This window comes from Strongylocentrotus purpuratus, unplaced genomic scaffold (assembly GCF_000002235.5).
Source record: "Strongylocentrotus purpuratus isolate Spur 01 unplaced genomic scaffold, Spur_5.0 spur5_contig_781, whole genome shotgun sequence".
Taxonomy (NCBI): Eukaryota; Metazoa; Echinodermata; class Echinoidea; order Camarodonta; family Strongylocentrotidae; genus Strongylocentrotus; species Strongylocentrotus purpuratus.
Window position 1 is genome coordinate 2,032 of NW_022145482.1, and position 22,969 is coordinate 25,000.

The window sequence follows — 22,969 nt, forward strand, 5'->3', positions numbered from 1 at the left end:
AGATTAGTATTGAGCAGTTTGCTGATCATTATAAAACGACAAACGAAACACAAAATATCCTTGAGATACCGAACATGGATTGCTGTTGGATTGAAAATATTTCGACACTACGGTTTAGGGATAAACCTCTTGGTGGTTATCTGTTATACTTAGTTAACTTATTTGTTTACCAGACGATTTATTCACCTAGAAACGACGAGAAAACTTCCCATTGGAACCTAAAGACAAAGGACTTGGTCAACGATAGGAATCAGTGCGTGTGCACGTAAATACAAACATGTATCTTCCTCTACAATGTGGCTTAAAATAATTCACCTGTATATAGTTTTATTCACAGTTGTTGCTATGCAGACACACTGGAGTGCTTACAGCGGTGTGGGTTGTTAGCAGTCGGCGTCCAATCCTCTTCAGGATTGGGTAGGGGTCATGATGCTCTGTAGAATTCACACTAATTGAAATAAAACCAAAGTTATTATTTAAAAAATGGACACTAGAAACTGACCACCTACACCCCACCTCCCCGAATCACCCCCTTGGTTGTCGGTTGTCGATCGTTACGCTCTGTGAAATAAGCGGCGCATGCGGTGGCATTTCTTTCGTCGAACAAAAACAAAAACTATAAAATATTCACTGCACACAATATTATTAAAGGTCAGATTTAATAGTTTTCTTTATAGCCAAGTATTTCAATGGTAGAGTTTATATTACCCCGATCCCCCCTCCCCCCCCCCCCCCCTTCACCATCCATCTCTTGCTCCCCATGTGACAAACTATCCTGTGTATGCCTATAGTATTCTTAGAGCGGCCATGAGAAATCGTCTATTGGTCTGTGCTTGTAGACTATTCTCTGCGTCATTGCAGCGCACGCGCACTTTGGTTTAACCTTTCATAGAGTGACGTAATCATTACCTTTCGGGAATTTCCCTACTCGTTTTCTGAGCGTCGCACAGCGAACGGGATGTTTTAGGGGAAATGAAAATCCCTGCTGATCGTTACAAACATGTGTGTACAATAGGGTTGCAATTAAAAAAAAGTCTTTTCGCTCTATGGGAAAGCTGTCAAAAGGTAAATGGGAAAATGGAAAGCGGTCTACGGATAATTTTCCCCTAAACTTTACCCAAATATTTTGTTTTTGCTATTCCCATGCAGAAGTGATAGAGGCATATCGTAGCGATATTGACTGTAGGAAATGTTGGCCAATATTACCGTGTATACAGGGCTGACTTAATATAAAGCTGTCTATTTCCCTCTTTATCACCCTCAATCCTTTTTTCTCAACCCCTCTTAATAATCATGAAGCACATGCCTCGGTAAGTAGTTCCAGGTAGATGATCACACTAGTATTGCCAGGGGCATGACATTGAATTCGGAATTTCTTGTTCCAAAAATAATTGAACAAACCATGCATGAATTATGTTTCCTAGGTCTATGCTTAAACTTAACTCTAATAGATAATCATTGTTTTGTATACAAATTAATTGTTCTTAATTTGTTTCACTGTTTGTTCTCGTTTTCGAGATAAAATGATCAAAACACGAGGGGAATCTCGAGACAAAAACGAAGAGAGAGAGATAGGAAAAAGAGAACAACCTGTGATTTTATTTGATAAAACAATATGTATGTGCTCATAAAGAATAGATGATCCAGAGTTTCCTCCCTTCCGAACCAAGGATTAACTATAAAGAGGAAGAAACAATGAATTAAACCCAAAACATAACTTTACATTAGTTTCTAACCCCCTACGTTGTTCTATTCCCTCAACTATATTGCAGTTTTGAGCCTTAAAGCTATTCGAAATGTAATTGTAGGCATACAAATCATAAACCAAAATAAATTCTCTATTAGCCACTAGGCCTATTTTTCGATAATTTGTATAATTCCTCTGAGTATATAATTCTTGTCTAATCATGTTCATTTCAGTTACTTTCCTTTTTCTTAATCTTCTTTACGGTAGTACCTTTTTCCCCTCTTAATTTTGTATACGGTCACATGCATAGTAAAAAACCGCGCAGAAGACTCGGATTAGACCTCACAGTGGAATACACTCATGGACTTCGGACATATCCCGTAAATAGTCATGGGGAAAATAGGGGAAACTACCCGGTGACCAAACTGTCAGGTGCAGCTATAGGGTCGTAGGCCTATTCTAAGAGCACATGACAATAAACAAAGTGTCTACCGAAAAGGATACAAAACTGTGCCCGCACTTCCTCGTCATGCATGGTCTATATTTCCCCGTATCTAGTTGACCCTTGGTGTATTATTCTTTTATTTTCTGGTATTCAAAGCACGCGGATTTGCATGATATGCAAACTCTGATTTCCCGGCTAAACCGACATTGTTTGTGACGAAAACAAACGCATCCTTTTCTCATCGCAACATTTCCAGACCAAAGACTGAGTAAAAACGTGAATTCATTTCCTAAAAATGTAAATGATGGAGCTGTTCTGCTGTGCTAATTATTGAACTGTCACTGTATAATTTCAAGGTGCACAATGGAATACTGCTAGCTAATGAAATGAGGTCGGCCAATTTATTGTTGACGTTTTGTCCTTCGCCAGTTTACTACTTCAGAAACAATTGCGCCAGAATCATTTTTTTTTTGGTCAGAGATTACTTCATAGTGAAATCGACAGTCCAACAAAAACGCTAGATTGTCCACTTTCGGGGTAAAGCGGAACATCATTAAAACCCTGCGGTTTGATGGACTTGCATATAATTAGGAAAGCACTGTTGCACTTCTGTCACTCTTGCGTATTGCATTATTGAAACCCAGGCTTGCATGGATTTGATTTGATTTTGCAACAATTTAAAAACTCTTCTGAATTGATCGGTAAACATTACACTCTCAGGCTTTTTTTCCTTCTTCACAATGCGCTGTTGAGTTGTATGTGATGTGATTTACACGAAGTAATGATACTAATATGTGGAACTTTTTATGCGCTATATTGGACTGAAGAATTGCATCATCTGTGACAAGTACTGTTGAGTGGTATGTGTTGTGATTTACACGAAGTAATGATACTTATGTGGAACTTTTTATGCGCTAAGTGGACTGAAGAATAGACGTCATCTGTGACAAGTGCTGGTAAGTGTTCAAAGCAATTTGATGATTATCATTGTAACAAGATACATAACCTATAGTCCGTCCCAAAATGATACTTTGAAACATAATATCCTTTTATTTTTCGTCGTGGTAGATGTTATTGCTATGATGGCAGGTAATATACAATGAGGGATAGCAGATCAAATTAGAGTCGGTTACAAAACTGTGATATTCTTGTTGACTCGATTGATTTCATTCTGATTCAATAATTAAATCAACAAAGTAAATAGCGCATTTTCTTGCTGATTTTAATGCACATCACAAAAATTTCTGCGCATTGTTCAATGTTCTATAGAGATATCTGGATCACAGTATGATAGTTAACTCTGTTTAAAAAAAGCAATTGAGCCTAAATCACTGCCACTGGACAGGTGTAAAATCTGTAAATCTCAATCAAAATTAACGGGACATAATAAAAACTATTGAAACGGATATATTTTTCAATACTCTTATAGACTTTCGCAATTATTTTGTATAATTAGTATCATTGTAATACCGTAAAGTATCTCACCTTTTTGACGTGATTGTCTCGTGATAAAATGACATAATCAACGCACGCGTGCATGATTTTGTAATTGCTAAAATTCAACTAAATTTCACTTTCCTTTTTGACAGGCACTATTACTAAACTAGTTTGAGTAATCATGATTCTACGAAAAGCGGAATTGGGAATTGATACTTCAGTCGTTTCAGCTAAAACTCGTCATTGTCTGCAACATCCGTAGGATCTGCTTTCAAAACCTTCCTTTCTTCTTTATCCGCCATTATTCATTGAATGCACTCGAATAACTATTACAATATGGAATGTTTTCTCAGAGTTCGTCACACATTGTGAAAACGCCTACGCGTCTATCGACTCTAGCTTTTAACCTGTGAAATATTCGGTGCATGAGTATGACAAGCGATGACATGCAAAACACATTGTTTTCAACAGAATGTGTATTACACCACACCGCTGGCATTGTAACGACAATCTCGATTTTTAATGCAGAACTGCAAACTGCTAATTTGAAGAGGTGGGTTTTAATCTAAGTACCATAGCGCTACGAAGAGATGTACGTGTTAAGGACACCTTTTTAATTTTTGATAATATTGTTCTATACATGCAGGCTCTGGAACAAGAAACGACGACTGCGCAGCTGTTAGAAGATCACGTGACTAAACACAGCAGACGACAAACTCTGTTGTCATTTTCTGAAATCGCGATTAGAACGATCTCCCAAGCCAGCCATCGTACGTGCAAATTGATGCTCATCGCAGACGATGAATTCGCTTCTGCTAGCCGTGCAGGCGAACGATGTTGGTGAAATCCAGCGTCTCCTGACATATTCTCCCATTTGTCGTAAGCTGGTCAACTACCAGGCCCCTCAGAGCCACGAAACACCTCTTTTCGTCGCCAGCGTACGGGGTTACACCGGCGTGGTACGTTGGCTGCTCAACCGGGGAGCTCGGGTAGACGTGACGACTAGCTGGGGTGCGTCGGGACTCCACGCTGCGGCTGAGAGGGGCTACGATTCGATCATCAAGTAAGAATCTCATTTGACTTTGATTTAATCTATTTCAGTGATTATTTTGATGGATCTATTTAAAGAACTTACAGTAGCCTACACAATATCATCATCAAACATTAATTTTAACAGATCTGAGATGTTTGTTCAGATAACTTGTTATTGTTTGTTGCTTGGACTCCCAAGACATACGGATTCATATCCTATTACGTATCATAAGTGTTCCCTTTATCAGCCCATTACAGGTGTACAGGAAATAATTAAATAATTGAATAAAATTGCATTGCTTTTGGCAAGACTACTTTCTTAAAAGTAACATTTAATAATGTAGGGCTACCAAAATAGTACAACACTGAGAAACATAATTACACGAATATCCATAGTAAAAGTGAGGAAAATGTTATTGTACGAATACGAGACATGGGAATATTACAAAATGATGAGCCTATAGATCGTAAAATAAGAATAGGCTAACTCAAGAAAAAAAATATAATAATTTCATTCCCTGTAAATGCATAGAGCCATAGGCCTATATAAAGCATAAACGTTTCGTTTCTTTCTCCCGATGTAGACCTATACCAATGGATAAAATTTGAGCTAAGTCATTTACTTTTTCTTGTTTTAATTATACACGTAGAAAAGAAACACAAAGTGTCAATCTGACAAAAAACATAATGCATTTCATAACATTGATAAATCTTATTTACGAAATTGATGATATTTGAGGAATTGTTCAATTATGACATACATCATTGTAAACCGATCACATGCAGACAAGCTCTAGAAGTTATAGCCCACGAGACCGAAAATATCGGTCCACGGGCCGTCTGCCGATTTTCTGAAGGCCGAGATTTTTCTGGCGGACCCTCGAAGTGTCATCGAAAAAAACGAGAGGGGTTTCGATACATGCAATTGATTCAATTGGACAATTAACACGGTTTAAGTAAAGTGATTAATTGGCACTCATTAATGAATTCGCTGTCCTTGCCGGCATTGGTAAAAAAAAGGGAAAGTCCGGGTTTCGCATTTCAACTTGATCAACATGTTGCATTCTTATGCAAGGTCAGATCAGAGAAGTGCTAATTCTCTGGTCGAATAGAACCAAAATGGTCATGCAACTAATATAGTGTTTGATGATGATAATAATACGAAGAAAGAAAATATCATGTTTCTGGTCTGCAGTAAAGATGCTGTGTAAAATGTTTGCAATGCATGAGTGATTGAACTTAGAATATAAAAAAAGACATTACCCAAAATGTAAAGAAAATGATCTGTTTATTAAGGGAAAACTGATATTATTCAATGATTGATAATTAAATTTAATGTTTAATTGTTTGTCTCATGTCTGTGATGCGCATTCTCAATTCGACTATTCCATTCTTAAGGGGTGTAGTATAAATAATATATAATCTATTTTCTTTCTTCAGTGCCAATTGATATCGCACATGCACGTACTCGATAATATGCCAGTGTGCCCATTGATTAGTTTTATTGTTTGTTTACTATGATGTATTCGATAGCATTCAAATTAAAAAATCGATTACTTATTTAAAAAGATACATTAATGTAATTTGGTTATAATCTGTTCCTACTAGGATTTTATTTTGTTTTGTTGATGTTTTGGATGTGGGTTCTTTCGTTCAACAATATCATGTATACGAATTAAGAAATAAGTGACCTCCCAAAAAGAGGACAAATAATGGAAATAAAGCACATGTAACATGGCATAGAACTAACCAAATAACACAAATCCTACCATGATCTTGAAAAAATGATAACTTTATGACGTTTACCAAGGTTGCTGATAGCTACACTATAGATACGTATGGGGTAGGGTTGTCATTTCTGGGGGTCAGGGGTAAACTATCAAAGTTACTGCCGCGTTGTAAATTTTACTAGCATTATACAAATATTGATAAATCATTGGGAAAAGACGCTTCAAATTCAGTCTCACAAAAAAATCATTTATAAAGATAACATCAGAACAAACACTCAACACATGCAGTGTGGGTGTGGGAATTTAGACAAACCTGTCCTAGGCTTGTTGACATTGTGATCTAAATTAAATCGCACCTCCATCATTTTGCTGCAGGATCGCGTGGGGGTACGAGGACCCTTAAGGGATAGGATATAGCTATGTGTACCGCATGGGAAGTGTACTTATCAACTATTTTCCGCTGCTAGAGGATGTACGATATCGCCCTTTTCACGGATGCTCTTATTTCCTAAGAATTTAGCAGACACCACATAATTCCCCTTTTTTATTTGTTATTATTCTCATATTGTGCGGTTCCCCTATCCGTCTTCCAGTATTTTTTCCTCACAGTACTGACTGTCATGATCGTATTCATCATCATGGTCGTCATCATCACCATCATAACCATCATCTCCATTGTTCTCGCGATCGCCTGGTTTCGCGTTTTATTTTGCATTTCATAATAAATTTTAAGAATTTATAAACAAATACCGGATAGCGTAATGTTTGCCTTTACATGCCATTCTTTCTCTTTTTATATGTATTTCGATATATTGGAATACCTGGATGAAAAGCTTGAAAAGGAACTTTTTCAAAGTAAATATTGAATTGGTAGACATATCCTCTTTCCGATTATAACGCGAAACCGCACATGACCTGTACTTTTTAGATTTAAAACAATTACCTGGGACCTTAAAGGTAAAGACCAGTATTGGAAACGCCCCAATTTCAAAAAATGAAATGGAAGCTCTCATTTCCAATCATGTGAAAGAATATGTTTTACCCAAATACATGATGATAAAAAAATTGCCGGGAAACCGCCTACTAATTCATATATTTGGTAAATTTGTTTCTCTCATGGTCTGTGAGAGATATAGGGTAGTCCCATATACATCTTTCTGTGTATAGTGCTTGTAACTTTACGAAGAATGGGCCAAATTTCTTATCATTTTGATGATTCCAGAACCTTGCAGATGCTAGATGCTAGATGATCAACCTTTTCTGATCGATTCCACAACGTTTCTTTCACAATGCAATCGCATGACCATAACTGGTCTTTACCTTTAAGCTTTTACCTATTTTGTAATATTCTATCCCCTTCCTACCCCCCCTCTCTCTCTCTCTCCCTCTCTCTCTCTCTCTCTCTCTCTCTCTTTCTCCCTCTCTCTCTCTCTCTCTCTCTCTCTTTCTCCCTCTCTCTCTCTATATATATCCCTGTCCATCCTGCCCTTTATTTCTCTTTTCCTCTCTTATTAATTTAATACAAAAAATACATTAATATAATGGGGCCTCGTAATACATGACCAGTATATAACATTCGGTATTCTTGGGATAAATTAGTCAGGGTCCCAGTTCCAGTGAACGATCAACTAAATGTGACTGCATTCTATTATCGTTATTTTTCATTTATTTATTATTTTTCGCAGCTTGTATTAAGTCATCATTCTATTGAGCCTTTATGACCGAATATCTTCCACAAAGAAAAGAATCTGTACTCTTTTCCCATAGTATCACCTCCATGCAACTCAGTGACCCGGATATCCCGAATTCGGAGAGAGAAAAAAAAATTCCTAAATCCGACGACCCGTAGAAACTATAGCAGAAGTCATGCTTATAATGCACTGTTTGCTTGACAAAAATAGAATGATTTTTAACAATGAAAAAATGGTGTGTATTGCTGGGGGGGGGGGGGGGCGAGATGTAAGCCTAAATTAAAATCACAACACTAAATATCTCTAAATATGAGTATATAGACATTACTTATTATATATATATTTTTTTAAATATTGAGAGTAAGCGAGTTTTTAGATATTTCATAAAAGCCAGCTCAATATAAAGTGCAACTATGATTCCTTTAATATTTAGTTAGTCGTAATAAAACAAAGTTCAGGGTAACAAGCCGATCGTTTGTAGTGATAAATACACATCGATAAACATTTTATTGAAGTTACCCGGCAAAAGAAAAAGGTACGAAAAGGTGATCCATATACCACGATCAGAACACATACTCATTTTTTCACACTACAACAAGAAAAAAACCACAAAAACCCACAAAGAAACAAACGACCAAGTATTACAACAACTCGCAGAATTATGAGTAATGATAAATTAAGGTAGTTTTAACAAGGTGCCGACAATGTGACTTCTCAAGAAAACCCTTCAATTTCTCTCCCTTTTTTTCCGGAATCATCAAATTTTAATCAGATAAAAGCGAATTGGAATGGGTAAAACACCTGACAATGGAACTTAATTACATTAAAAATCGCAACAAACACGGATCTTCAATTTTCCTATACGCTTCTTGAATTCTCATTCATTACAAATATACAGCAGGTCCCCTAATCATCGTGTACCCGGGAACGTAGGCCCCGGAGCCTTTCTTTTGTTACCCCCCCCCCCCGCCCCCAGAAGAAAAAAAATCATGCACCTTTCACAATAAAGTGTTACATTTATTTATGATTCATCAGAACGCAATTTGTGGAATCGGAACAAAAACAAGGATACGGATACTGTCGACATTCTTCCCTAAGTCACGAAGTGGTTGAATATCTACCCAGGGGTTGGCTTTTAAAAATATGCCCGGGCATCTTTCTTTCAATTTTCAATTTATTTTCTTTTCTTTAAACAAAAATAGTTTATCAAACTGGGTAATGTCATCGTCCTTACAACTTATTATTTCAAGTATATAAGAATTGAAGATGTGCTTTTTAAAAATGAATCTATCATCCTGGTCTCAAGTACCTATGATTTTGTTACTGTTACTGTTGTTGTTTTGTCTCATGGATGTGACTGGGGGGTATTATTGAACCCATTCTCTTTTTCTTTTTTTCTTGTAAAGTCGTCACAAAACGGGCACACCATCTGAAAGCTATATTATAATCATGATAATAAAATGTGCTGCCGACTAATAATACGTACGAATCTTAAACAAGAACAAACAAAGAATAGAATTACTGCCGTTCATTAACTGGTAGCTGATTGTTGTCTTAATTTCATTTTTTTTACAGACTTCTTCTCGAGCAGAAAGCACCCATTAACACCCAGACACAGTATGGAGACACTGCTCTTCATCTAGCAGCTTTTAGAGGTCACCATAGGGTCATCTTACTCCTCCTCGCTGCCGGGATAGACACTACGATCATCAACTCGAAGGGGAGGACCGCCGTGGACGAAGCGGAGATCGCCGGCCATCACATCATCTCGAAGCGGCTGAGATACGAGAGACTCTCGCGATCAAGTAAGTTGAAGATTTGTTTTTATATTAATCATTATTTTGTGCATATTTACGTATTCCTTCTCTCTCTCTCTCTCTCTCTCTCTCTCTCTCCTCTCCCCTCTCTTTCGTTCGCTCTTTCTCCCATTGTAGTTTATATGTCTGTCTGTCTATGTACCTCTATGACCCCTTTCTGTTATTTATTAGCTTGAGGCCGTAATGATTATTCACATTATTGTCTTCATCTAGATTGCATTAGCATAATTTTCAATACTTCAAATATGAACTTATTATCACAAAATTTAATATGATTGTTTTTCTTTTGATATACACATTGTATTAAAAGAAATAGTGGAACAATACTTAAAAGAGTACATTGCATAAACAAGTTAGGATATAAATTATGTTCTTTGTGTTTCTTCGCTGTCGTGTTCAGTTTGACTGAATGGGCGAGTGTAAATAAATTGTCTTTTTCATTGTGTGTCGTAAAAGTGTTGCTTTCAGTGATAACCCTGCGAATTCAGGGAATTTCCCTGATTTTATCCTCGCCAAGCATAACAACAAATGCTAAGAGGAAGTATGTCGCCTGTCACGTCTGCCCTGTTCCCTGGGAGCTAAAACAAAAATAGATTAGATTTTTACTCAGTCCCCAAACTTCCACAATTTCTTGTTTACAATTCTTACCTGCGTTCACTTTCAGGTGAAGATCCGAATATGGATGAGAGAAGGCCTGCTCCGTTGGGATCTATGCGAACCGAGCTGCTTCAAAACACCCCACATCATTCAGGCACGGCCGCGTGTGTAGACAGGAGTGCAGCAGCCATTGTACCCTGTTACCCTCCTCATGATTTCGGGTTTGATGTCGAGAAATACCATGTCCAAACGTCCAGCCCTGGTCAACTGGACACTCAAGCTCGTACGAAAGACTGGGTTATAAACTCTGCACCTGTACCGAATAAAACGTCTTCCACCTTCCAAGGATCACAGCCAAAGGTCCGATTCATCGGCGACGAGGTAGATGGAACGGAGGTCGTGTTCGCATGTCCTGCCCCAGTGACGCCGTCTAACACAGGCTCAAAGGTGAAACCGATGAACGTATCAAGGCGGAAGGCCGCCATGCTGAAAGACATCGGAAAAAGCCATTCCTGTGAAGGAATCTGCATGGAAACGAAGATTACTTGCGAAACGATATTACCAGAGGTTGATGACGTCGCCGCGAGACCGCATGGACGATGTCGACGCGTCAACAGTCTTGAACGCGCCGTTGAGGAGCTGCAGGACGAACTCCGAGATACTCGCGAGGAAATGGCGCGCGCCAAAGCCGACATCACTGACATTCAAGACATGATGAGGTTATGCTGGGCTCGCGGTGGAGGAGCCGTGATCAGTGATCGCGGCGCTGCATCAGAAGCACCAATGATAGGCCAACGATACATCATTAGTCCTCTGCCTAGTGACGCTACTAACCCATTAGAATCAAGAAGGCATTCCGGTCCGTTTCAGATAGGTCGTAGTAAAGAAATACCTCAATACGATGCCGAATACATGTCAGAATAAGATTCTTAAATGATGATAGTCTTCCCTTGTCACATCATGAGAGTGGAAAGCGGACACCATGGCAACGACATTTTGTTCTCGGAAAACAATAATTCGGGAAATCACTTTGAACCTTGGTTGCTTTCTTGCTCGAAACATTTCAAGCTCGATCATTTCCTAACGAGAGCTGGTTAATGACGTATAACATCTAACATGGCGATTATTGTTTCTTTCATACTCCTAATGAACTGTAATTACTTTTAATGTACTTATTAATATAAAACAACTTAACTTGATAAAAAAAAGGATGTAAAAGACAAAACATCTCTTATATTTACTGGATATTCTACAATTTTGTAATGAAAGTTGAATAAGATAACAGTGTTGAATGCTTGACCGTTGATGGAAGTTTTAAATTAAGAAGGGTATAATGAAAGATTTTTTTCCTTCTCTTTTGTAGTCCAAGAGAATGGAGAATTTTGTTTGGGGTTGTGGTGGAGAATCGTTTTTTCGTATGAAATTTCGAGTGACATGCTTGTAGGTGGAGTTAATTTTTTTGATAACATCTCAGAAACTGTACAGTTGGTCGAGTTCATAATTATAGTTAGAATGGAGGGTGATATCGACTAGGATTTTAAACTCTGTAATGAACGGCGAGAAGGTAATTTAAAGCGTGATATGGATCGTATTAAGAATATAGACAAATAATTTTAAAGGGAGGCTTTACTACTTCAGTCAGAAGGGATTAGACCACACAGCAAGCCAGCGAGGTCACTGTGACAGGTGGCTATCTCATTAACTCAGCTCTCATTTAACATAAGAAAAAGAGGATCATGGGGGACCAACAGGCACCGATTGGGGAAGTTTTCTATATAGAGGGAGCAAGTAGCTACAAGTAGGACAGTGTGCCTTTAAGGTAGCGGGTTCTCATTTGCTTTCACGGAGATAATCTTCTTCATTGATAGAGTGACCCAAAACGTTATTGCCAGCATGGTGAGTTAATGTTTTACTATGGATCAGTGACGATGCTTTTACTGCTTGTAATGCTTCTTCTCTATATGTTCAAATAACGAAGAAGTATTCTTGATAATATATATGTTATCATATTATATATAGAGAGATTTATTATGTTATCGTGAAATGTAAATTTGCATTATGACTATGTGGACATTTTGTCAGATTGTGTTGTACATATCCTTTTACTTGAACTATATATATGTAAATACAGAGAGATTAAAGTTAAGGTTTTCAAATAAAAAAAAGTGTTGTGAAGAATACGAGCTTGAGGTAGAGAGATGGGGGAGGAGAAGTAGAGAGATAGCAATTGAGAGTAGGAGAGGGGGAAAGATACTGAAAAGGAGAGAGGATGAGAGTGTGCATGAGAGAGAGAGAGAGAGAGAGAGAGAGAGAGAGAGAGAGAGAGAGAGAGAGAGAGAGGGAGAGCTGGGAGAGGGGAGAGAGAAGATGATGAAAAATACAAATTGATTTAAGGGTCCATTTATTTGTATCATATAGGGGTCATTTTCTTTCATGTTCTTCCAAGACCCTGCGAATCCAGCTACCACATTGCACACCATTTACTAGATATTTGGAAGTAAGTGTATGATCCTATTTATACATGTACATATCCCTACGTTCCGTAACCTTTAGATTTTTTTCTTCAATAATTATATATCTAAATATATCATATTAGTACCTTTGAAGCTATATGATTGCAATATCACCAAGGCGCCGGGATATACCCCATATCCGAGATAAACGATATTATGACATGGCATATATTAGAAAGAATCAGAATATCAAGGTAAAGGATTAAAACAAAAATATAAAGGTTTTTAGGGTGACAATAATTTAAGCAAAGCAAGCTAGCAGAATCTTCTCTATTATTTCCGTTATTCTCCCTTCTCTCTCTCTCTATCTCTCTCTCTCTCTCTCACACACACACACACACACACATCATTTAACGAGGGTTGGACGTGCATTGTGTCATCCCCTTTAAACAGGGGCGTTGGGGTGTCCTTTAAAGTAGGGGGCACCAACAAAAGGGCACTTTCTGGAAAAAAGGGGCACCTACAAATAGAAACCTCAAAGGAAACATATACCATTTTTAGACATATAATTACCCCTACATTGTCACGATTGTGATTACATATTTTTAATCTCTTTACACAGTCCAAAATACTGTTTTAAGCCTCGTACCTTGCTGTTGGTGTTGGTCTGAATTTGCGAGCGAGCAAAGGGAGCGAGAAATTGTTTAAAGATTTATGAGTCACAGTGAGAAAAATTGTTCGAGCCTGATCTAATCATGAAAGACTGAAAAGACCTTTAATAAGAAACATAATTATAAAATGCTAGAGAGCGAGCATTGCTTAAAAAAGAAATGACTCTAAATCGCTTAAATAAGAGGCGCCTTTTATGGAGAAATGAAAAGGGGGCACTTATCAGAAGGGAAAAGGACATTTGTAAGAAGAAAAAAAGGTGTACGTGTCAATAACAAAGTAAAAAGGACAATTATCACAGGTGAAAATGTACATTCACCAGATATGATAAAAGGCACTATAGTCTTATATAAATGGAAAAGGAACAACTAGGCGTTGTGGCGTGCGCCTGTAATCCAGCTAAAAAGTGGAAGTTACAAACTGATTCAGCTGAGGACGCAGGCTCGAAACTGAGTCACGTCTTTCGGATGGTGACGTTTAAAGGTCGGTCCCAGACGTAAATAATCATATCTGATTGATACACGTCTGTAAAAACCCAATACACACACATCTGTCGAAGGAAAAGGGGCACATATCAGATTTTATTAGGGTCATTTATGGAAAGGGGAAGGGGCTCATATAAAAAAGGAAAATGGGCACTTATCCACAGGAAATGGGGTACTTATAAAAAGGACAAGGGGTATGTCAAAATAAAAGGGGCACTTATCAAATATGAAAAGAGGCATTTAAGAGAGAGAGAAGGGGTCCTTATTAAAAAGGGAAAATGACACTAATCAGAAGGGAAAAAGGGCACTTATTAGAAAGAAAAACGGGCATGTGTGAAAGTGAAAAAAGGGCAAATATCACAGGTGAATAGGGGCATTTATCGCATATGAAAAGAGGCACCCACCAGAGATGAAAAAGGGCATTTATTAGATTGGAAAAGGGGCAATAATTATAAAGGAAAAGGAGCATCTAGCATCATTGTGATAGGGACAACTTACAAGGGTTAAAGGGGGGTATTTATCAGAAGGAAAAAAGGGGCACTGGGTCACCCTCCCCGGAGCACCACCTCTGCCTTTAACCAATATGCCATTATTTTCAAAGATCTTTAAAAAAAAATGTTTTATTAATGCGATGTTTGACCTTCTTTATCAATCTCATTGTAAACGAGTTTATCAACAATAGAGGGCGAAAAGCAATATAAGAAACGGAAAGATTCAACGCTGGGTTCGGCTAGCTTAGTTTAGTCATGTAGTAGGTCCATGGTTTAGTTCTGACTTTTTTTATATCAGTTCTCGAGATCGCGCCATCACTCGGCTTAACGCGTATAGTCGGCGAATACAAGAATATACAAACGAGTCCAGAACTAGACTAGGTTGGGCTTTGCTCTATTTAATTTTGTTCATACACCCCTGACCGATATGCATCTGATAAAGGTAAACACGATGCAATGAATTTGGGGGGGGGGGTACATATCCAGCATAATTATGTTCCATATGCCTTATGGTAATGGTCTGAAAATTGTTAATTGAATTACATTTATATGTGCAAAAACATCTGAAGAAAAACACGATTTGAGACACATGTTCAGAGTAGTGGAAATATATTTATTTCAAAGAGTTGCGTTAATGCAACTTCATTCATTAATATCTTGACAATTGTCCTACAACACAGCATGTGCTCACATCTTGAATAACATAATAGTACATATAAATCAAGAAATTCTTACACTATAATTAATTCAAAGAAAATTCTCACACCACTATTACCACTATTGAAAAAATATAAATTGCATAAAAACACGTGTATTGTGTTGTTTGACAAAACTTGTTTGTACTACTGTACTACGTGATTCGAAATTTTTTGAATGTACAAATTATTCTTGAGTTGATAAAATGCCACAAACAAATGATAATTGGAATGCATACAAAATGTACAATTACAGAGGGGACTGGCACAGGAGACAACAATTATACGCATACGTGTGGGCATAGGAGGTTGGGAGGGGGGGGGGGGGGCTGTAGACCCCTCATCTCCCCCAGGATTTTCAAAGATCCAATATTTTTTTTTTGATGCAACCACCATCTCATATTCAGGCAGTAAGGTGCTTGAATATCCTAATATTTGGGCATTGAGATGCTAAAATAAAATGAGGTGCCCAGATACACAATTTCTATGTCATTTTATTTATTAAAAAAAGTGTCTCAAATTTTGTGACTTGCTTTGCTCGTACATGTGTATGTAGAAATTTTTAGAAAATGTACAGTATTGGTATTTGGGCAAAAGGCATCTACCCCCATGCAAAAATATGCCTGCACCCCTATGCCCATACTAGAATCAATCCCTGTTAAATTTAGTACAGCTATAGCCTCTGGGTCGGACAGTACATGAGGCTGACAGGCTGTCACAGCCTACCAAATGATATTGTTGGTAATGTAGGCCATCAAACAACTTTTTAAAAAGTTTCACCTTAAGTACTGAATTTTTCAGTCTTGTGGGATGTTGGTCTATTAAGTACAGAATTAAATGCATAATAGCATAATATCATGGGGTAAATAAAGGTACATCATATGAACTATTAGGTAAAACATACAGCGAATAATGAAACCAATCAATAAAAAAGTAAAATATATTCAAGACGCTGATTAAAGCTCGCACAACTTATACACATTTAATTGTAACATAAACCCCAAAAGAAAACAGATTTACAAAAGTCATTTCTTTAATGTGTGACTGAAAGTAAACCCAAAATAAAGACTACAGTTTGAATGCTATTACATCGCCTTCATAAGGCACAAAATGACAATATCATTATTTTATTGAGCTTGAGGTGATTCCCTTGTACATGTGATTCAAAAGTACAATGATTGTTTAAAGATTACTAACACACGACTTACACTACAAAAATATCATATTATATTCACATAATTATCAAAAATAAATTTAAGAGAAAAATAACCATTACTTTTAATGACTTAACTCTCTGACAAATGTTAAGAACATCCTTTAAATATACATGCAATAACATGATACATTCAACAAAGTTAATATCATTAATTCCATATTCTATTTTACTATCCTTTTTTTTTGGGGGGGGGACCCTTGCTAAAGCTATCTTCTTCGAAATAATTGTCTATGTTTCTTAATCAGTATGAACATTAATCAGGTATATATGTAGTTTACCGAATTCAGTTTATGAATAGACTTTCACACATACAGGTAAAATATGTAGGTCCTACTCAAAGTAGTGAGATAAATGAGAGGAACATATCGTTTTAATCATTCATCTATACCAAGTCGAAACCATAGAAATAAGAATATAGAAAAGGATGCAACTACAAGTACAAATCAGAACTCTTAGTACAATTTTTAAAGCCCTTTTAAAGCATTATTGTGCAGCCATATTGTGCTCTCTTCATAAGGTTATATATTGCATAATAAGTGTTGGCATGTACTCTTGTGTCTCAGCTCTCTTATATCACAAATATTATACACATTCCTAAACCTAAACATAAGAAAACATATTATTATTATAATTATTAATATGATGAAGGGCATAATTCCTCAAACAAAGCATGATCACTGGCAAGGTGATATTTTCATGACATAGAGGGTAAAATATTTATCAGATTTTGAAAATCATTACATAAAATACATGATTTTGTATTAATAATAACATTGTTTTTTTGTCATGATTGTTTTGAATTGATAGGATAGTACTGTCTCCCTAGTGACAATTCTAAATTGTTCACATTGCATTACAGTGAAAACAAAAAAACATAGAAGGCAAAAAATAATACACAACAAATACATGAGTTGTATATCAGTAGCAAATAACAAAAAGGCTAATAAAATATGTGACTACAGGGTTGTCAGATAATGTTTAGCCATAAAGATATAACAATACTTCTTTATAAACTAGAAGATTAGACTTTGGTCCCAAATGACTCCACCTACTTGTAAATGTATATTTGACCTGAACCCATTTTTTAACAATACAACAAAATAAATTCACAACCTCACACATGTACTGAATACCATTAATATCCTACAATAAAGTGATTGTGCCTAACCGAGGTCTCTTAAAATCAAGCAGATTTAATAAATCCATATTTCAAAATCCACTTCAATATTCAACATCATATTTCAAAATTATTGAAGTTTGATGCCGTTTCTTGACATGCTTCAGTTTCAATTTCTTGGTAGTGTTTCGTAATGCTGAATGCTTGAATGTATGACTGCAAATTTGCAATAAATGGGGTAAACAAAATGATTTCAAATTATTTGTAATATTCAATTTCAGCCAAGAAGCCCCAAAGATCAATCCACTTTATACAAATATTATCCATGTGGCTTTCAATATGAGATTAATATTATGGCAGTTTTAACACTTTGTCAATAACACCATCTTTAAATGTTATAAAAGGTGATGCTAGATGATGGTAATAAAAAGTGGTGGACGGTAAAGAAATATATTTTCAAATAACATTTCTATTTTTCAATATCCCAAGAAACAAGTTTTCAAAAGACCTAGATGAACATGTGTAAAGGGCAAAGGGCCATTTTAATAAAAATGCAAAATAGGACTAAAAAAAAAGAGTATTTAATATAGAGTCAGCATTCCCTTGATGTTATTTGTAACATCTTCATAGGATTTCAGCCTTAAGTATTTATATTTAGTTTTCATTCAGAAAAAAATAATATGGGTTCAGCTTTTCTTCTTCAAATTGGCAACAATTCCAATTGTCTTTTATTGCAACCTATTTCTCATATAAAGCTATTTCATAATTTTAAAAGTAACAAGGTGTTATTGCATGGGAAAAGCCTTTTGAAGACTTCCACATTTTGCCAATTTAAGGATGTCCTTTTTACCTTGCTCTAGCATCAAATGCAACAAACATGGATAAAGATGGTACTGATAATCTTGACTCTTTTGGCCAATGTACCAGGTATATTTTTGCACAAAACAGAGGCAATTATTCTGAAAATAATAAATTCTAATAGGCAGACACATGTACATACAATTGTTTATATGTATAATCTATATACCACACGAGACGCAAATTGATATGTTTCATACCAGCATCTAATAAGTAAAGTGTTCTTCATTTGGCAGCAAATGGCAAGGGCTGTATTAAATTCCAATTTACACTAACATCATGAAGAGGGATATTTTATACATGCTGGCACATCCCACCCACATGCTAAGTACTAACGTAATGGAAACTGAAAGTGAAAGCATACAATCACCCAATATACAGTAGAAGCATAATTTGTACACTAACTAAAATGTACAGTCTGTGTACATATATTCTAAGGAAATTGTGCTAAACAATAAAACGGGCAAAGTAGTTTGACCAATGAGTCATATTTAATGCTGATGGGGAGTTCTAATAGAAAAGAGGATATGAGTTGTTGAATAACATGTAGGTTTTCATAACAGATTGCCATTACAATTACACATGAATTTTAGTATATTAATAACAGACCCAAATTCAATGCTGATGGGCAGTTCTAATAGAAAAGAGGATACAAATTGTTGAATAACATGTAGGTTTTTAGTAAGGCTTAAAATAAAAAAATAATAATAGCCATTTCAATTACACATGAATTCCCAGTATATTTGTTATTTACAGACCTCTCATGTCGTAATGATACAGTATTTAACAGTATGCACTAAAGAAAATAAGAAATAGGAAGAAATTATAACCAGTCAAAAAGACATTTTTCTATTTATTCTTTCCAAGACACCATGGGGTGATTGAAAGCACATACCAAACTTGGAAGAATAGAGAGTGCTGGATGCATGCAGGCAAAAGAGGTCAAAGTTCAAAGGTGAAAGGTGAAAGATGATCAGGTGGTGTCTCGTCTCTTTGTCTTAGCAGAGTTTCTCAGATGTCCAGTCAGGGTTTTTAAGCCCCCTCTGTGATGCACTGTGGAATGAATATTTTAAAAAAGTCAGTTTGAATAAATCTTTTTTTTTCTTTCTCGAATCGGCAAACATTTAGAGAACTTTAGAACTGTTATATTCTAATTACACAATAATATATGAGTACCGGTAATGAAAAGAAAACTAGTGAACGAGTCTGTGTGAAAACATCTATTAATTAGTCTTTATTGGATTCTAAAAATATAACCGACCTATATACAACTTGTATGATCAAAGGTTTTAATGTTTCTTTTTAACATGAAACATACTTTGCAGTGTAAAACTTAACAAAGGTCTTACGAATAGAAAAAAAAATAAACAAAGGTGGCCTAAATCTGAATTATATTTGACTTAGACTTTAATAAGTTTTAAAAATTTCTTTTTAAAAAGACCCATCATAATTAGAGTACTACACAATAATGCAGTACCAACTCCATGTTAGTCTATACTCCAATCCACATGTAAACGTCCATTGATTAACAAAAGAGAAATGTATAATGCAAAGCTAATGTTCCAAGAAGAGCCCCATGAAAACATAGTCTCATAAGTATTTATTTATATTTTATTACTTTATGATAGAGCAAACATATCAAATGCACACTGCAAAGAATATCAGACTACATGTATCATATTTAAAGTGTATATACTAGATATCGAATTGAAGAAAAGAAATTGTTGATCGTAAGCAGGTCAGCATTTATTGAGGGTTCAATGAGCACTTTGTTCTCTTTGCCAGGAATTCTCAAAATGTCACAAAGGTTGGATTATGCTCTAATACGACTTTGCACTTAGCTATTTTTTCATGGGAATTCCTCATTGTGAACTAAGGCGCACCCTGGTTCCCTGTGCATATATCTGTGTGCACTATTCCCCCGCCATTGTAAACACTACTAGACATGGACACTGTTCACAATGGGATAAATTGGTCTAGGTAGGAAATGAATGTGGTTGACCGTGTTACATTTTACGTCATGTTTTTAAATAACGCAGCTGTTTAGCCGCGTCATACCTGAACGAGGCTTCAGTGTGTGGGATATGAGCACTATAAAATTATCCAATATTATCATGTTTTAGACCAACCCTAACTTTCTCAGACTGGGCCATTATTATGATTATGATTATATTTTTTTCTGAATGTTTCTCACCAGGATGATCCAGACGAATACCCATGGCCAAAAGAAGAATGTAATGATGCAATGCAACACATGGTTCACACCGCGACGTCTGAAAACAAAAAAGACAAATGAGAAACGTGTTATCACATGAGAAAAGATCTCTTTAATCTCAGGAGATAACACTTGTTGGATCTTGTTAGAATCTGGGCTGTGTTTCATGACACTGTCATTACTACAAGTTCGCTGACATTTAAAATTGTTAAAGGGATGTTAGTGAACTTGTACATGCAGTAATGACAGTTTCATGAAACGTAGCCCACTTTCTTTCCAGTTACTACAGCTGAAGACTCTTATGGGGCATTGCAAGAAAGTTGCGATTGATTGCAAAATTTGCAACTGATATTTGCAATCGATTGCAAGTCAACTTTCTTTCAAGCCCCACTAGTCTCCTAAATTTCCTTGGATTTTGTTAGGATTAAAGTTTTTAACAATTAATTTAAGTTAACTAGATCAAGCTTTAATTCCCCCCCCCCTCTCTCTCTCTCTCTCTCTCTTACTAATGGGTGTTGCAAGAAAGTTGAGTCGCGATCAATTGCAAATTTGCAAATAATCGCAAGACTTACGCTTGATTTTCTTGACTTTCTTGCAACGCCCCATTAGTACTACGTACATGTACTGTATATACCGTTCAGGCCAATTGAAATCTAATCCTAACTTCTCATTCAAATTTTTTCAATATAATGAGGGCAATCAGGGCATTCCATGTTAATTCATATTTGTTATTTGTCCTGGGGGTGTTTCATAAAGCTGTTCGTAAAGTTACGCATGACTTTACGAACGACTTGTATATGAAAAGCCAAGTGGGATGCTCAATCATTATTAACTGCATCAACTAAAGTTGAACTGTGCAGATGTAGATTGACAAACATTTTTAATGCAAAGTATATTTTTTACCATAATTTAATTGAGGTTATTGGGAATATCAGAATTTTTTTGGGGGCATCCTATCTGGTACTTCATATACAAGTCGTTCGTAAAGTCATGCGTAACTTTACGAACAGCTTTATGAAATACCCTCCTGCACATAATTAATATTAAGGTACTGGTAGGGTGTCAATTAAAAAAATTACAAACAAAGATCTTGATAAAATTTCATTTGTTCACACACTACAGAGGTGCCAAACAATTCTGATTAGAGAATATGAAGGATGTTTGATACAGTGTCTTTAAACTTTCCTCAGATTCTTCTTATTTATTTCATGTTGAATAAAAAACATTAAATACTAGTAACAAAGGAAGGGGTGTAAAAAGATAATGGCAGCAGTGGCATAGCACAAGCTTTATGACCAACAGTAATGCTTTATGTAATGCTTTGCATTTTCCATCCATTCCCCCATATGGTAATGTCAATATCTTACTTCGCCCTCACACAAAGAAGATTCTCCAAGAGACTAGGGGGTATTTCTTGATAAGCCCACAGGTTTGCTGTGTGCAGACATGTACAGCCATGAACGATATTTTCTAAAAATCTGGTGTCAGCGAATTATGGCCCTTCTGCACATAGTAACTGATGCCCCTCTACAATGACATCATACTCACTGTTGGTTGTGGACTACTACAGTACTCTGCTGGACAGCTGGTGGGGCCGTCACAACAACAGTGTTGGACATCATCTGGTTCTGAGCTTGGGGTGCATAGCCAGGCTGGGGTGCGTATCCGGGTTGGGGTGCGTATCCGGGTTGGGCAGCAGGGTAGCCGGGCTGAGGGGCGTAGCCGGGTTGAGGGGCGTAGCCAGGCTGAGGTGGGTAGCCTTGCTGTGGTGGGTAGCCTTGCTGTGGTGGGTAGCCTTGCTGTGGTGGTACGCCTTGCTGTGGTGGGTAGCCGGGTGCAGGGGCTGCATTCTGAGCAAAATGAATTATATGGGAAAACAGTGTAAATGTGTAACTAAGACTGAATATTTGATAATAATAATAATAACGATAATAATAACAATGACAATAACAATGATGATAATAATAATAAAGCTGATTAGTGATGATAATGTTGATAATGATAATGATAATAATGATAATGATAATGATAATAATAATAAATAATAATAGATTATGCATTAGGAAACTAAAAATGTGAATATAAATCTAAATGTGACAATAATGTGAAGATAAGTTTCCCAGTCACTTTCTTCACACCTTTCCTAGGGTTTTTATTAAACCAACATTGCCAATCTTGAGGACTGTCAGTCTGCTGGGATGTTCCTGTCTAAATAATATTTAAGTTGTAATAACTCTTGACATTAGCCATGTTGAAGTATGCACATGCTGTAGTTTAGAAAACAAACATGTATGTCTGCCCTATTTGGCAGCACACTGACAGGGTAAGCTTCAC

General features: G+C 36.5%; 2 protein-coding genes across 2 annotated transcripts; one reads left to right on the forward strand and one right to left on the reverse strand.

The window, feature by feature from the left end:
• The first annotated feature begins 4,369 nt into the window (after nucleotides 1-4,369).
• LOC115920010 (ankyrin repeat and protein kinase domain-containing protein 1-like) lies at nucleotides 4,370-11,959 on the forward strand. Its single transcript, XM_030974856.1, has 3 exons — nucleotides 4,370-4,632; nucleotides 9,598-9,827; nucleotides 10,504-11,959. Exons 1-3 carry the CDS (start codon nucleotides 4,370-4,372, stop codon nucleotides 11,358-11,360), a joined length of 1,350 nt encoding a protein of 449 aa, XP_030830716.1. The 3' UTR covers nucleotides 11,361-11,959.
• Nucleotides 11,960-15,126: 3,167 nt separating this feature from the next.
• Nucleotides 15,127-22,478, reverse strand: LOC764615 (annexin A7; the record flags this gene model as incomplete). Its single annotated transcript, XM_030974936.1, is given in 3 exon segments — nucleotides 15,127-19,473; nucleotides 20,615-20,693; nucleotides 22,184-22,478. Coding segments are annotated over 3 exon segments (395 nt in total), but the record flags the coding sequence as incomplete, so codon positions are not given.
• Nucleotides 22,479-22,969: the final 491 nt, after the last annotated feature.